At 32.9% G+C, this 16,422-nt stretch overlaps 1 protein-coding gene across 1 annotated transcript in view; it reads left to right on the top strand.

The window, feature by feature from the left end:
• LOC127733515 (uncharacterized PE-PGRS family protein PE_PGRS54-like) overlaps nucleotides 1-16,422 on the top strand; it is a 73,255-nt gene that overhangs the window by 31,408 nt on the left and 25,425 nt on the right. Inside the window, exon 6 of the mRNA XM_052242868.1 lies at nucleotides 5,255-5,350. Within this exon, the coding sequence (XP_052098828.1) occupies nucleotides 5,255-5,350 (96 nt within the window). The remainder of the gene's footprint in view (nucleotides 1-5,254; nucleotides 5,351-16,422) is intronic.

A 16,422-nucleotide genomic window follows, 5' to 3' on the forward strand; every position in this document is an offset into this window, starting at 1 on the left:
TTCACAATACAATTGAATAAGTAACTTTATTTGAAATGGTCCACATTATTGGAAATACAAAAATAATAAGTAAAAATATTATTTTAAAAATACCTCACATGATCAGTAATACAAAAATTATGTTTAAAAATATTAATTAATTTTTTGTTTAAAGTGTATGCATAATGTGCTGTATTTTTAGACATTTATAATAAGATTTACTAATATAAGATTTATTTTGTAGGATCAGCATATTAAATAACAGATGTACATTTATCGGATGCCTGAAGTATTAATAAGCAACCCCAGTTGTGTCTATTGTATTTACTTGTTATTAGAATAAACATTGTTATTAAAATTCGTATTTAGTCTTTTATTTCACTGTATCTTTAAGAGGGTCTTTTTTTAATCTGTAAATACCAAAATACAAACCACAACGAATTACACAAAGAAATACTTCACATTCATGTTGTTTAAATGAGAGGCGAAATATACCAAAGGGATAATCAAACTCATAGTCGAAAACAAACTCACATTACCATGGCAAAAAACGAAAAAACGACCAAAATCCAAACAACAATAAACAAAACACCACAAAGAAAACTAAAGACTGGGCAACACGAATCCCACAAAAAACCGGTGGTGATCTCAGGATTCATGAAAGAGTAAGCATGTCCTGCTCCACATGTGGCAACCGTCATGTTGCTCATGTAATGTTTTGGTGGGGTTCATGTTGCTCAGTCTTCTATGTTGTGTTTTGTATATTGTTGTTTTTCTTTTTGTCTTTTTCTTTTTTTGCCATGTCGTTATCGGTTTATTTTCGATTTATGAGTTTGAATGTCCTTTTGGTATCTTTCGCCTCTCTTTAAGTACAAACCTGGTGATACATCTTATTCGATAGGTCACATTCGAGGAAAAGACGAGATTGTGGTTACGACAAATTGAACATATGATATACATCGTCATATGTGAAACAGATATTCCATTACGGTCAACCAACTCTTAATGGTGTCCGTAAAATTTTCAAAGGGATGATTCAACCTCACAACTTGGAACTCCTGTTTTAATAGCTTCCTTATACTTGTAAGCAGCAACCCTCTATCAAGGAAATGCAGGCTCTGGAATATCGAATCAACTGGGAGATATATACTCCATACGTAGGACTGTTGCTACATAGAAAGGAAAACTCCACTATTGGAAAACTGAAATCATCTCTTTTGTCGTAAAGTTTAAGTTTTAAAAGTTGATCCGAAAGTATTAAGACATGATAGATAAATAGTCAGTGTCTATTTTGCAAATGATACGAAATGGTCATGAGTTATAGTTTCAAGGTGATGAAGTTGTATATCTTTTTATTAACTTTAAGTTTTTTTTGTCTCCGACCTATTATGTTTGACATTTGAAGTGTCAGGGTATGTATCCTGCTATCGTGTTTTTGACTTTGGGCGTTTCTGGTAGTGCAGGCGGGTCCTGGGGTGCGATTCGGACGCAAGAGATTTTTACAGCGTTATTTCCATTTTTTTTTACCGTTATATTTATATTTTACTTCATTTGTACTTTATCGAGAAAGTGTATACTATATATGGTATGTACTATCAACTACAAAACCTTTTTTCGGCGTCTTTGTCAATGAACTATCAACTACAAAAATGTACTATCAATTGCAACTGTTTTGTTGCCGTCTATGTTAGATTTATTTGTATGTTTGTTTGAATTGTTTAGTCAGTTGTGTTATATATGTCTGTGATGTATGTTTATACAGTTTTTGCTGCTGGATCCTAATTATTGTCACATTAACCTATTATATCTGTTTGGATTGCTCACCCAGTTTTGTAAATATAACGGAAAAATAAACAAAACTGTCATATAAGTGGGAGGTTTAACTATAAAACCAGGTGTAACCCACCATTTTCGTCGGAAAATGCCTGTTTCGAGTCAGGAATCTGACAGTTGTTTTCCACTCTTCCATTGGTTGATAACGTTTTTGATTTTGTCAGCTTTATTATTAAGGACTTTCCATTTTTGAATTTACATTGGAGTTCAGTATTTTTGTTTTACTTTTTTATATTGCTGTAATGTTACGATAGGCTTACCCAACTTGCAAGGCAGCACCATACTGTTGCAAACTAATATAATTCAAACTTAAAATAACGATATTTCAACTTAATACCAGTCTAGTCATGCTATGCATTTTGCTGCCTAATGTGAACATCATGTACTTTCAACTGTACGTTATGTAGTTTCAATGAGTATATTGTATGCTAACCCTATCGTGACAATGTCAGATTATAATAATATACGACGTGCTTTCTTCGCTCAACATCATAAACTTCCAACTGTACGTCGTGTAGTTTTAAGTGAGCATATTGTATGGTTAGCCCATCTTGACATAATAATGAAAACCCATCGTGCTATATTAGTTTAACATCATGTACTTTCAACATCGCATCGTGTGGTGTTAAGTTAACACATTGAATTGTAAGCCTATTGTACCATTACAGCAATATAAAAAAGTTTTTAAAAAAACCCGGAACTCCAAGGTTAATTAAAAAAGGGGAAGTCCACAAACGCTGAAAAAATCTAACGTTATCAACCAATAAAACGAGCGGACAACTGTAATATTCCTGACTCGGTACAGGTATTTTCCAACGAAAATATAGGGTTAAATCCGGTTTTCGAACAGCGGTATACTACTGTTGCCTTTATTTATAGCTAGCAAAACCTCCTACTTGTATGACAGTAACTGTTGGTTATAATTCCGTTATATTGACAAAATTGCGGCAAAAACTGTGTAAACATACATCCCAGACATACAACACAACTGACCAAAACATACAAATAAATCTAACAAAAAACAGTTGCAGTTGATAGTAAATTTAAAAATGAGGTAAAAAAAAAAAATTTTTTTTTTAGTAGGTAGTAAATTGACAAAGTGTAGTACATACCGTATATAGTTAAGACTTTCTCGATAAAGCACAAATTAAGTAAAATATAAATACAAGGATATGAAAAATGGAAACAACACTGTTAAAACATCTTGCGTCCGACTCGCGCCTCAAGACCTACCTGCACCAGAAACGTCCCTAAAAAAACGTAAAAAAGGGATGCACAAATACCTTGTACCGTCAAAAGCCGTACGACCAAAATAATCATAATAGCACGAAGACAAATAAAAGATGACGTTTTACAGAGTTTGAGTAGCAGCTGCAAGCTCTTGGATTTCGTAAGAGTTGAGAAATGTATATTCCATACGCCGATGAAATTGATATATTGTTGCTAAGGTGAGGAAAATTTAAATTTCAAAATAGAAATCGTCTCGTTTGTCATAGATTCTAGTACTAAGGTGACCGCTTTTGTCAAATCCGAGGTAAATGTCTATAAATGAGACGAAGGAAGCTGTATCTGTGGTTTCTTTAATCTCTAGTTCAGGAGGATATATTAATGGGATCCAATCAGAAAAGTTTGGATTGTTAATGGAAAGAACATCACCAATACACCTGTAAGTGAAATTAAATGATCTAGCTTCTTTGGTCTACTTGTTTTGGACAAGTGACTGAAGAAACTCCGACTCATATGAAAATAAAAAAGGTCGGCCAGGAGAGGTGCACAGTTTGTTCTCATAGGAATGCCGAAAACCTGGAAAATTCTACCTCCAAATTTAACAAATATGTTTCAATGAGAAACTCTCGCATACTGATCACTTGTTTTTCGGTGTAAAATATTTTATTTTCGGACTCATTTTTTATCAAAAATAGGATTATACTGGCCACTAAAATAAAAATGCAAATATGCCAATTCCTAAGTCGAGTCAACAATTTGTTCGCATATAGGTGAATTGTACACGTTTTTTGCCTTCTGTTCGTGTAAAAATGAACCTTGTCTACCTTGAAAACTTTTGGCCTTTTCAGTTTGAAAATCGGAAGCGTAACCGTAGTACAAAAGTCCAAACGTATGAAAAGACCAATTTTTGTCTCGATTTGCATGAACTATTACTCGGCATTTTCAAAAAGTATGACTTATGTCTTAATTTTTCTTGACAAATTCTGACTTATATTAAATTTGTATGAAAATTACTCGACATATTCTCGACGTTTTGAATTACTGTCTTAAAATTTCTTGACAAATTCTCGACATTTGAATACTGTCTTGAAATATCTCGACAGGTTCACGACATTCCTTTTTTCTCAGTATGGCTTGACATATTCTGAACAGTTTAAATTGTGTTTTGAATTTACTTGACAAGTTCTCGACATTCTATAGTTTTCTTAATTTGACTCGATATATTCTTGACATCCATAATTTCGTCTTAATTTTTCTTGATATATTCTAGACAGGCTTAAGGCTGTCTTGAATTTACTAAACACTAGTTTAAAACTAGTTTTCCTAGTTTAGTTAGAGTTATTCTCCTTTATCAATTAAATGCAGACTATTTGTATTGGAAGTGTAAGTGTAGATAATAATACGTAAATCTGTTATTAACAGCTTAACTTGTTTTATTGATTAATTTAAACTAGATTAGTTGTCTTTAGATTGATTAAGTCAAGTGTGAACTCTTTGAATTGACCTTTATTAACTGATCTAAACTAAAATACATAAAGAAATAGTTTACTTAAAATCGATCTAACGAAAACTGATATAGTTTAGAAACAGAAAAAAAAAGAAATAACAAAATACATGTAACATGATTTAACAAAACTTTCTCGTCCTTCCAGATGACAAACTGTCATAATATATGTTTTTACTATATATATAATTCATTTATAGTGAAACCGTTATAACAGTTTTACATAAATATATAAAAAAAAACCAATCAGCTAGCTCTCAAAGGCCTATGAAGCACTGTCAATTTATATTTATATAAATACTAATAAAATATGAAAATAATACTTCAAGAACAGTAAAATAAGGTAATTTATGTTTCATGATGTTAAAGTAACTGAGCTATACATGCATTAACCACAGTGTCTATGCAAAAAGGTGACTATTTTTTTCTTTATGGTCTTCACCATCTGACCATCTACTTCTTCTGTTTTGCCCAAGCAATGAAAAATACTGTTCACATGTACACTGTCTTTGTAAAGTCTACCACTTCCTAGTTTCCATTGAGTAAGCTTAGATCCAGCTTTTTTTAGGTATGTAATGTCTACACGAGAACTCCATACATTATCCACAGTTGCACAATCACAAGACTTGCATCTTGCAATACAAACATTGTCTCCAACTTTGAAACACATTACCATTGTGCTTGACTGTGGTAGCTTGGATATTGCAATAGCTGCAGGGGGTGCTTTACTAACTGGTGATTCAGCAAGTGAAGTAACTGGTGAAATAGCAGGTGAAGTTACTGGTGATTCAGCAAGTGAAGTTACAGGTGAATTAGCAGGAGAAGTAACTGGAGCACAATATCGTCAGAAAGGAATACCTATTCCGTTTTCTGATTGACGTTTCTGATGTCTTATAACCAGACTCAAGTTAGCGAACAATAAGCCAGCGAACAATTAGGTGTATCAAGCTAGCAAACAATAATCCAGTGAACGATAAGAAATACGCGCCAAACTGATCACGCCTAAAAACCGAAGACTTATATTAACATGAAACGTCCTTTGAAGTCTGATGACAATCATTTCCAGTAGGAAGACGAAATGCTATACATTTTCACAAAGAGAAATTTGATATTTTATTTATATATATATTTAAAACAACATCATTTTTCTTGACAGCCAAGCATCTCTTATAGGATTTTTAAAATTAATTTTAGCTAATCCTTTCCCTTTTGATTACCTTTGATTACAAACGGCTTGTCTTTATAATATTGAAAAAAATAATAAAAGTAGACCATACTGATCTAGTGTAAAGATGAAATTAAATCCACAAGCTGATATGCTTTTGAAAAGAAAAGAAGAAAAAAACATGCCGTTTTTGGAACGTCAAGTACAGAATTTTGCATCCAAAATTATAAGTTTAAGTAAAAGCTAACAAATATCCACAGTTTTCGATTTGGTACAATTGAAAACTTGCAACTTATTTATTACATTTCAATAGGAAATGTGTTACATGTGACAATGATACACAAGTAGCACGAGATATGAATTGATATGAAGGTTTTAGATAATTTAACCGGCAAAATGTTCAAATCCAAGATTATTACAGCTTTTCAAAAAGAAAAGTCCCTTGCACTGATTCGAATTAACAAACAAGGGTAGAATCACAACAATACGAACTATTTCAGTTTAACATTAGAACGATAACCGGGGAACGGTTCAAAGGTGGGGTATAATGACCCTACCCCTTCCCTACTTTAATTCATAAAAAAGTCCCTACAGCAAAGCTTTTGTCCACACTAGATACAAATGATAGGCAATTGTCTAAGGTTGCCTGGACCCAAAGACCCAGGTGGATAAAGTTACGGATCGTCTACAACTTTGAACCTGAGTTGCAGTAGTTCCGTGAAGTTTCTCACCTGGGTCATCTAATCCGGGCACCTTCAGGGCATTGACTTTCATCTATACCTGGTGTGGTCAAAGCTTTGCCGCGTAGAGAATTTTTTTGACGAATTAAAGTTGGGAGGAGGAAAGGTCTCCATATCCAATTTGGACTTCAGTTGCAAACGTTCCGAGAATTTGTCCACCTGGGCTATCTGTTCCAGGCAACTTAAAGGGAATTGCCTATCATGTGTGCCTAGTGTAGATAAAAGCTTAGCCGTAGGGATTTTTTTGACGAATTAAAATTGGGATTGAGTAGGGTCTGCATACCCCAAATGTGGAATCAGTTGTAGCAGTTCCGTGAATTTACCCACCTGGGTCTTTGGGTCCAGGCAACCTTATGCCATAAAGAAAACATGAAAGTCTCCTGGAAGTCATGAAGTCATGAAGTAGTGTTAATGGGAATGACCATTCTATCTTCTCTTCTACCAACAACAACAAAAAACATTGCGAAAAATTTGAGAGTCAACCCTTTTAGCAGGTGCTTGCAACAATAGTAGATTTATTTCTAATAGTTTTCTTTAAATGTATTATGTCTAAAGAAAAATGGAGAAACAACATAAACATGAAATTCTAGTATATCGGTTTGCAAAGAGTTGTGCTTTTCCGGCGTGTTTAAGATATCTTGACATTGGGGAAATAATAATGCTATTAAAACGAATATATGCATGTTGCATGAAAAATAGAGCAGCAGAAAAAGAAAGAGGTTGAAGACATATACATGTATAAGCATTTTGACAAATGACATAAAGTTTTCTGCTCTTTCAGATGCTAATTAGAACACATATCTACGTCAACTATATTAATCTTCGTTATGGGTTTAAAATAAATTGAGAATTGAATTATATAACTTCAGATATTACTCATTATCTAAAGTTTGATTTTTTTGGGTCAAAAAATCAAACCAAAATTTTCCGACCAATCCTATTATTTTTTCCAACTGCATAGAAAGTGTCTGTTGTTCTGATTAAATTTTAGTTAGGTAGTTTATTAAAATATGCATTTATATTTGGTTTTATTTGGTAAACTAAAAAAAAAAAGCACACCAATCTCAGATTTGGAAAAGAAGCTTATAAATGTTCTAAATTTATAGAAACAAACTATTGATCAAGGGTATCTGTGTGTTATAAATGAAAATACAAAGTTACCAGGGCTGAACACGGCAATAGCTGGGCGGAAAAGATGACGTCACTGACGATGATTGCGTTGGCAACCATGGAAACATTGTGGAACCCCGGCGAACCTAACGAATTTACGGAGAATGAGGATTTTCTGACTACATCGATCTATGCAAAAGGTCTCTCGAACGATAGAGCATTTGGGAATTATAGCTGACTTATTTGTAAAAAATAAACCATGATATGAAATTAGATATACTATAAATTAACAATCCATACTAATTAGCCAATGAAACGCGTAGAGATCTCTATACGGTCTAAAAAGATGACCAAGAGCATCTCTTTGACTATTTTAGCACATTTTGTCGGAAGTGATATGGTGAAAAAAGAGACCGAGGATATCAATTGGAAATTATAAATACAATAAAAACAAACAACACAATGGCTAAAAATAAACGACAAGCATACTGACAACAATAACAAAACATCAAACAGAAGACCAAAGATTGAGCAACAGGAATCCAATTAAAACCGGGTATTAACAAAGGAACTTCGGAAGGGTAAGCCATTCCTGTTCCACATGTGGCAACCATTGTGTCGTTGATACTTAGTACCATGATCGTTAAACTTTGTTCATGGAAGTTATCAATATACTTTACATACATATTGTGTGATCCTGCTTTTTCTAAAAAAAAAATCATACAAAAGGTCAGCGACGGACGTTTTAAAAAAACATTCTGTTATCATACCTTGTGATAACAGAACAGTAAAAACTTCAATTCTCGTTGCCTGACTTTTTTTCACACCAAAACAATCTTAAAGAATACGCAACCTTAATCTTTTTTTCCAAAAAGATAATTTAGAAAATGCAGGTTAGGTGGTTTTACCAACTCTTTCGGAAATGAATGTTGGCTATCTCTCTCTCTGCTTGTCTTAATATCTTTTAAAATTACAAAATTAAAACTTTCTAAATACAACTTAACCAAATTTTCCAGAATTTGAATGTAGCTCGATATCTCCATATATGAAAAACAGGGGAAGTGGTATGATTGCCAATGAGACAGCTATTCACCAGATTTCAAATCATGTGGATGTAAGCAATTATGGGCCACCGTACAGCCTTCAACAATGACAAAAACCGATACCGTATAGTCGGCTTTAAAAGGCCCCGACATGAAAAATGTGAAACAATTGAAACGAGAAAACTAACGGCATAAGTTATAACAGAACAACTTACGAAATTAAATATGACAGAACCAATGAAATACAGACTCCTGACCTGGGACAGGCAAATGATCAATGTGGCGTGGTCAAACATGTTTGTGAACACTCAACCCTACCCTTACCCTAGACAGTGGTGTTACAGCACAACACAATAACAAAATGTAAAAATCAGTTGCAATTGGCTCAAAAGATCGGTATAAGGCACACAACTTACTTACATAAAAACAATAGACACAAAGAACAGAAATAAGAGTACTCACACTTACTGAAAGCTATTTCAAAGCCAATTACAACTAAAATATAAATCATGTTCTCCACTCGGTATTATTTTTGCTCCAATGAGTATTACCAACCAAATTGTTCAGTGCTATTATCTAAAAATTGGAAAATGGGTATGATCGCCAAAGGGCAACTATCCACCAGAGATCAAAATGACATAAATGTAAATTTTTGGTTTTTATAAAAAATAGATAATGTTCAAACAAAATGCATTAACAAAAAAAAAACAGAAGATGGAAACACTCCTGCTTATCTTGTCTTAAATCAGATATACTTTATCAGCATCCAAAAACTGAGCATCAGTGATTTGTCTCAATATGACGTCAATTAACTAAGGATGCTGAAAATTTCCTATACAGTTGTAGCATTGCAATATACGCAAAGAGTCGTATTAGCGCCACATCATATTTTCTTAATTCTTTTGCGTTATTTTCAACTATTTGGCAATTTAGCAAACTTCGCACAATTTCGAAAATTTTGTGTTTTTTAACAAAGTTTTGCATTATTTTTGATATTGGACTTAAGAGTAAATGTTCTTCTACTGGTTTTTATCTATTTTTCAAATCTAGATCTAGATATGAAAAGGGTTAGGATTGAGATAACAAAATACTAGATTAACCCCCGCCTTATTTTCAAATAAGAATAACGAGATGTGGAATGATTGCCAATGACACAACTATCCACCAGAGAAGAAATGACGTGAATGTTAGCGTACGGCCTTCAATAATGAGCAAAAACCCATATAGCAAGAAATTAAAGACCAAGAAATGGAAATGTAAAACAATTCACACGAGAAAAATTAATGTCGGAACGATAAACAATACTTATTTTATTTGTTTTGTATAAAGTTTGATCTCCTTTTTAGGAAATTAAGATGTCGATTTGAATATGATAATATTTTCATGATCTATATGATTTTGTATTGATATGCCTAAATAGTTTGTAGCTGTTTCTGCTTGAAGTATATAACCATGAAGGACGTAGTCGTTGTTGTTTTAAATGCACATTTGCATTCTGAAAGATTGATGGCATACAATAATTATCAAAAATGAATACGGTACAAATTAAATAAAATACACAAACTTCATCATAATTATTTTGATGATTTAAGTGGTGTTTCTATCGATGATGCTGTCATCAGCAAATAGCCTTAAAGTGTTTTGTAAAAGTGTTTTGTCCTAAAAAATTTTATGAGAAATAAAATGGGACCGAGAACAGTGCCTTATTGCACTCCAGATGTTACCATAAGTTTCTCAGATTGTTCTCCAGCTAGCATGACTGTCTATGTACGGTTATGTTAGAAGTCACCTGTCCATTGTCTCTGTCGTAGTATTTTGATTTGTAAACTAGCCGTTCCCGACGGACTTTGTCAAAAGCTTTGGCAATGTCCATCACAATGACATCTGCTCTTCAGTTTGTATGTTGTAACTTTTCCTTTGCAAGGTCTGAAAGTGTCTTGTTCTTGTATGAAAGATATTAATGAGTGTCTCACGAGCTCTTCTTAAAAAGTCATGTTGGAAATTATACAATATGTTTGTTGGTGATGTTCCTTTAAAAGTGTTCCATTATTTGTACAACTTATACATGTTAGAGAAATGGGTGTATACTTTATGGCATTGTGTTTATCTCCTCATTTTAGGACAGACCGTTGCATGTTTCCAGTCTATTGGTATTTTGTATGTCTAATTGATCATTTTTTGCAGGCTGATGATTGGACTGAGATGGTCTTTCATTTAATTATATAGCTTTTTTTCGCTTAATGAAAAAGGCAATTTTTTAATGGCTCATATGTGCAGAAATTTAATATATTTTCTATACTTTGTAAAATATGATTTTGATTTTCTGGATTTTTAAAGCTAAATAGATAAACTTTTGATTAAAAGTTATTCCAATGCTGTATCATCCAATCAGAAGCCGTACAAGATTCTATTCTGAGAACCATCTTGACGTAAAATGTAACAAACAATTGCGCTCTTGTAACCTTTACCTTGTCACACAGCTCATCAGGTCCTGTTGCCGTTTTAGTTGATAGTATGTAAAAGTTTTATGTAAACATTCATTTCTGGTGTATTGGTTCCATTATCTGCATAGGATGATAGAGTCTTTACTGGTTTGCAGATAATTCAATGGTAAATTCCATTGAGATATCACTTTTAGAATAGTTGCCTTTTCTTTGTTTGTTATAAAAGTCTCTTTTGTATTTTCTTGACATTTAAACGGGTAATATAAGAAAGGTATGGACCAATGCAAATATCAACCATAAGTGAGACTCAGTGCATAATGTTACAAATATAAACTTTTTTTTTTCAACGGTAGTTTTTAAGTTAATAATTATACCTAAACCACAATGTTCTTTACTTTTGAAATAATAGATATGGAGTAGATGTTCTTGAGACAAAAATTTATGAAAAACGATGAAGTAGCAATATATATTGCTGTTCTTTATCTTAAAAGTCGCTGCGTCCATAGCATCTACATTGATACATGATATCGCCGGTTTTGAAAGGTCTGTGCTTCAGTTCATTGTCTTAGCTTGATTAATCAAGATAAGTTATAATTTTGTAACCTGATTATTTAAGATACGCTAAATTTTTGTAGTCTGATTATTTAAAATATGTTTTTAGTCTATCAACCTTAGTAAAAACATAAACACAAGGATGACCGCTTATCCGAATATATGGGGTAAGTGGTAAAATTTATGTGTCTAATGCAATCACTGTTATCGGTTTACTAGATTTACCAAAATGAAAAAAATTGACAAAGAATTAAAATGCAAATGAATATGTTCTGGATTATAAGCGATATCTTCCACAACATTTACAGTTGATCTATGCAAAACTTCAGCCGTAATGAGTTTACTTTACTCGACTCCCCTTTTAACTTGCCTGATACGTTATTTTTTAAAACAGAATTAGAATGCACTGGAGCGGTCTTTATCGGCGATGATTCCACAGGGTGTTTGACAAAAAAGATGATTCACATTTTTCTGATATGAACTTTTCATTTGTATGTAATAAAACATATGTATATAAGATGTATGTCACCCAGTTAAGAAGATAATTTAAAACTTGCGTTGCTTCGGCACAGGATTGTTGCTTACATGGAAGCTACTATGTTTCGTAATCGTTAAGTTGAAGTCGTCGCTTAGAAAGTTATTTCGTGATAAACCATTTATATCGAATATCTGTATCACATATAATGGATACGTTTTATTATTCGTATTCTCAATTGTCCTGCTTTCCTCTGTTTTTGCTTTCATCCCCAAGTGCATTTAATCCTCAAGTGTTACTTGTGATGAGGAAAACTAGAGAGGTGGGAGTGCATACCGTTGCGAAACATTCCAAGTTGTTTGGTGAGGTTCATGTTAATTAATCTATATATAATTACGTTAGCATGGTAGCTAATCTTTCCATTTTCTGCAAAACTGCATACTTTCGACTGATTTTATCTTTTTCTGAAAATTTACGGTACTTTATACTTACGATAGTCTCAGCGTTTTCTTAGTTAAAGGGGTTTCATGCCTTCCACTTACGTTTTGTGGGCATGACTTAAACCAACAAAGATTTGTCTAAGGCAATACTTAGTTTAAGATGTTTAAGGCATATCACTTAGATAAAAAATTTGAGTGTTTACTAAGGAAAATATTTACGTTAACTTACGTAGCTTTATGCATACGGGACCAGATATTTATCACCACTTAAACCTTTACCACAACAATTGCTGCTAATATTAAAGAGAATAGCAATTCTTAACTTTCTAAATTAAAGAACCTTAATGAGCACGCTCACATACCCCACGCCCCCACATTGTCACTGGGCAAAAAAATCTCACCAGATTTCTAAGTTTATCGACTCATAACTCCTACAAAAGTCAACTGATAAAAAATGCTTGTGGATATGCACTACATAGTATGTCCTCTTTAACTACAAAGTTTCATGAAATTCTGTTTTGTGATTTCAAAAGAGTTGCGCTGACAACCTATTCCTGTAGTATATTAAGGTCAAAATTCTAAGTTCACAGGGCATAACTCTTAGAAAAAAACGAGTCATAATTTCCAGTCGATATGCACATCTACATAGTATGTCCATATTATCTACAAAGTTTCATGAAATTCTGGTGTGTGGTTTGAGAAAAGTTGCGAGTACAAGAACAGGACTGACGTACTGACGGACGGACGGGTCAAAAACAATATACCCTACACAAATTGTTGCGTTGGGTATAATAAACAATATGACAGTTATTATTATTTTAAGCTCTTCATTTGGAAAATTTGATTTGTTTTCTAATGTTTCATTACTGTCGGGAACATTATTTATTATAAAATGTTGTTATTTTAAGAAGGTTGATAGTTTTTGAAGTTTTTTTTTAAATTCCAAGTTATTGTCAGTTGCACAATTTTTTGTAAAGATTTTCTATTTTGAAGAACACGCCTAGTACATTTATTTGTAAATGGTGAGAATGTATGCATGTAGTTACAACACATCTGTTACCTTTGTTGGACTCTGCGCGAGTATAACAATTCATTATAACACCGGAAAATTCTTCAAATTTGAAAATATCCTACCAAAAGTGGGAAATTATTATTGATGCTTATTGTCACTTCCCGAAAGTCACAAACATGCGAAACATATCGTTTTAAGTCACCTTTCTTTCAAAGCGAATGTCAAGCATGAATTCGGAGTTTTACTACATATGACTTCAACTAATGACTAGAAAAGTTATTTATATAAGTAATCTATCTTCGCCAATTACACATTGCAAAAAGGTTTGACCTACCGTTCATACAGATGCTGCTATCAGGTCCACAATTGTATATGTTTGTCTCAACCTAATAATATTAAGAGCTTAAATTAATATTAAAAAAGTTTCTTGTTTGGATTTATAAAAGTTAACAAAAAAGCTTTTAACCGTATTTTACTAATACATATCATAATTTCTGTTGTATTTCGTTTATCATTAATTCTGCATATTCCTTGTATCGTAGTGGGCTATCACCATTAAGTATAGTGCGAATTCGTTCTAATTCAACAACCGTTTTAAAGTGTGTTATTGCAGTTCGAAAATTTCCAAGTTTATAGTGAGCTTGTCCCATGAAAATATTCCAATCTAAAACATAACAATGTCGGGTCAAATAGTTCCTTAGGTCATATAGATCTTTTAAAGCATATGTTACACCGGATTGATCATGAAGATGGTATAAACATAGGAAACGTAAAAACATCCCGTACATAATCGGTGATTTAGTAACTAATATTCTCATTCGAATTTCCGTCTGCAGTTCGAGTGGATAAATACATGATGTAAAAGAAAACTTGACTTCGCTTGTAAGATGTCGTTTACAAACATAAAAAGCATTCATCACACCATGTTGTATTGCTTCATGTTCAATGTTACTGAGGGTACTATTCAAACTGTCATCCGTAAGCTTGAATAAGAATATTTTATTTTGATGACATTTACTCAATATCAACACCGTTAAATATGAAGATAGTCTATACTGTTTCATGCAGTAAAAATAAGTCGCCAGATTTAGCCAACCAGACAATGCATCACATTGCGTTCCAATCATGAAATATGGCAAAAAATGTTTATGTCTTTTATACTGATTTTTATTTGTGATTTCCAATATGCATGTACCCCGCGTACTGATATGCTTACAGATTATTGATATTAATGTTGAGTACAAGAATCGGTGCGATTTCAATTTGTGTCGGTTTAACAGTCTTAGTAATTTATCTAAATCAGTCAACTGATCGCTTCCGAAGAATCCATTTGAGAACATAATCCTTAGCTGGCTGTCAATATGATCCATCTTGGAAATGGTAAAATAATTCCAAATGAAACAGTTTGAATAAAAAAATGTCGACATCGTGTTGGACTGATAGAAACAATAAATACCTCTATCATACAGTTCGGTTAACATATTAACAACATTTGATATCTGGACTACATCATATCTGTTTTTTATTATATTCATTTCGCTTATAAAATAATTAGGAAGATTTTCGAATTTCAAGAAGAAAAGTAAACGTTTCATTACATGCTGAAAACAAGAAATTATATTTTCTGGTCTCCAAACATGTACAGGAAGTTCTTCAGATGCCCAGAATACTACAGTCTTCATGAAATAAGAGCACAACAAATCCTTGCAGCTTTGGTTCAAATTAATTACGTCAGTTAGTAATATCTTCATTAATGCATAACACAAGAGTTGTGTGTGAGAAAATGAATATATAAGCTGTTTCTCTGCAACAGAGAAAGAAACTCGCCATTCAGTGTCCTCGTTTTGTGAATCTTTACAGCCGATAGGTACAAGCATAACACCAAAGTTAATTATTTCATTTATCATCTCCGGAGAAGGCCATGTACGTTTTCTCTTGACCCAGGGGTTTGCTTGTTGAATCCACGACCTACATCTAAAGCAAAAAGCATTATCAGTTATTCCATCTTTATCTGCAATACAAGGCCCATGGATATAAGCTTGATAAGGGAAATAGATTAAACAGTACTCTTTCAGAAGTTTGTTTGATAGCAATAACCTGCTTTTGTCATGCTCTATACACCAGTTACGAATAAGAGGACTATTGATACCATGTGATATTAAACGAACATATCCTGGTGCTGTGTCTTCTGTTGATATGATAAAGCAGTCGGTTAGCATGTAATTTGGTGGATGTTCATACACATGAACAAACTTCAGATGACACATTATATCGGTATCGCTTTGCTTAAAATCTAGACCTTCAGCTTTACTACCACTAGGAATTAGTGAATTGTAATCATAAAGATATTCTGATATCGTATAACACAGTCTCCTTGTTTTTACAGCATTTTCATTGCCTAGTTTGCAACATAAATAATTGTACATAGGAACTGACATATTACCATCATCCATCTTTAGCCTAAAAATCTAAAAGAAATGCGCAAATCAAATACCATAAAAAAGCATCAAAAGCTCTACAAGTATGGTCACTTGAAAGAAATAACAGCCACATCTTAGGATCTGCTATCATCCCTTATATTTTTTTCTTTTTCTAGTCTGCATATGTAACATTAAAATAAACAAATTCCAATATTTGCCACCGTTATGCGGGTTATGCACGTCATAACTAAATATATTAGGTGTTTAATTACAAAGATATTCAAATTGTATTCATTGAATAACTAAATAAACATAAATAGTTTTATCTACATTATATATTAACCCCCAATGTTCACGGTGTATAGAAATAAAGTTACCATATGGCAAAAATACTCCGTACTTTATTCATATTTTGTGTCACGTAAGTTGCCCTTTATATTCAAATACCACCCTTGGTTGTAAGTTGAAAGAAATATAT

This window comes from Mytilus californianus, unplaced genomic scaffold, assembly GCF_021869535.1.
Source record: "Mytilus californianus isolate M0D057914Y unplaced genomic scaffold, xbMytCali1.0.p SCAF_3, whole genome shotgun sequence".
Classification (NCBI taxonomy): Eukaryota; Metazoa; Mollusca; class Bivalvia; order Mytilida; family Mytilidae; genus Mytilus; species Mytilus californianus.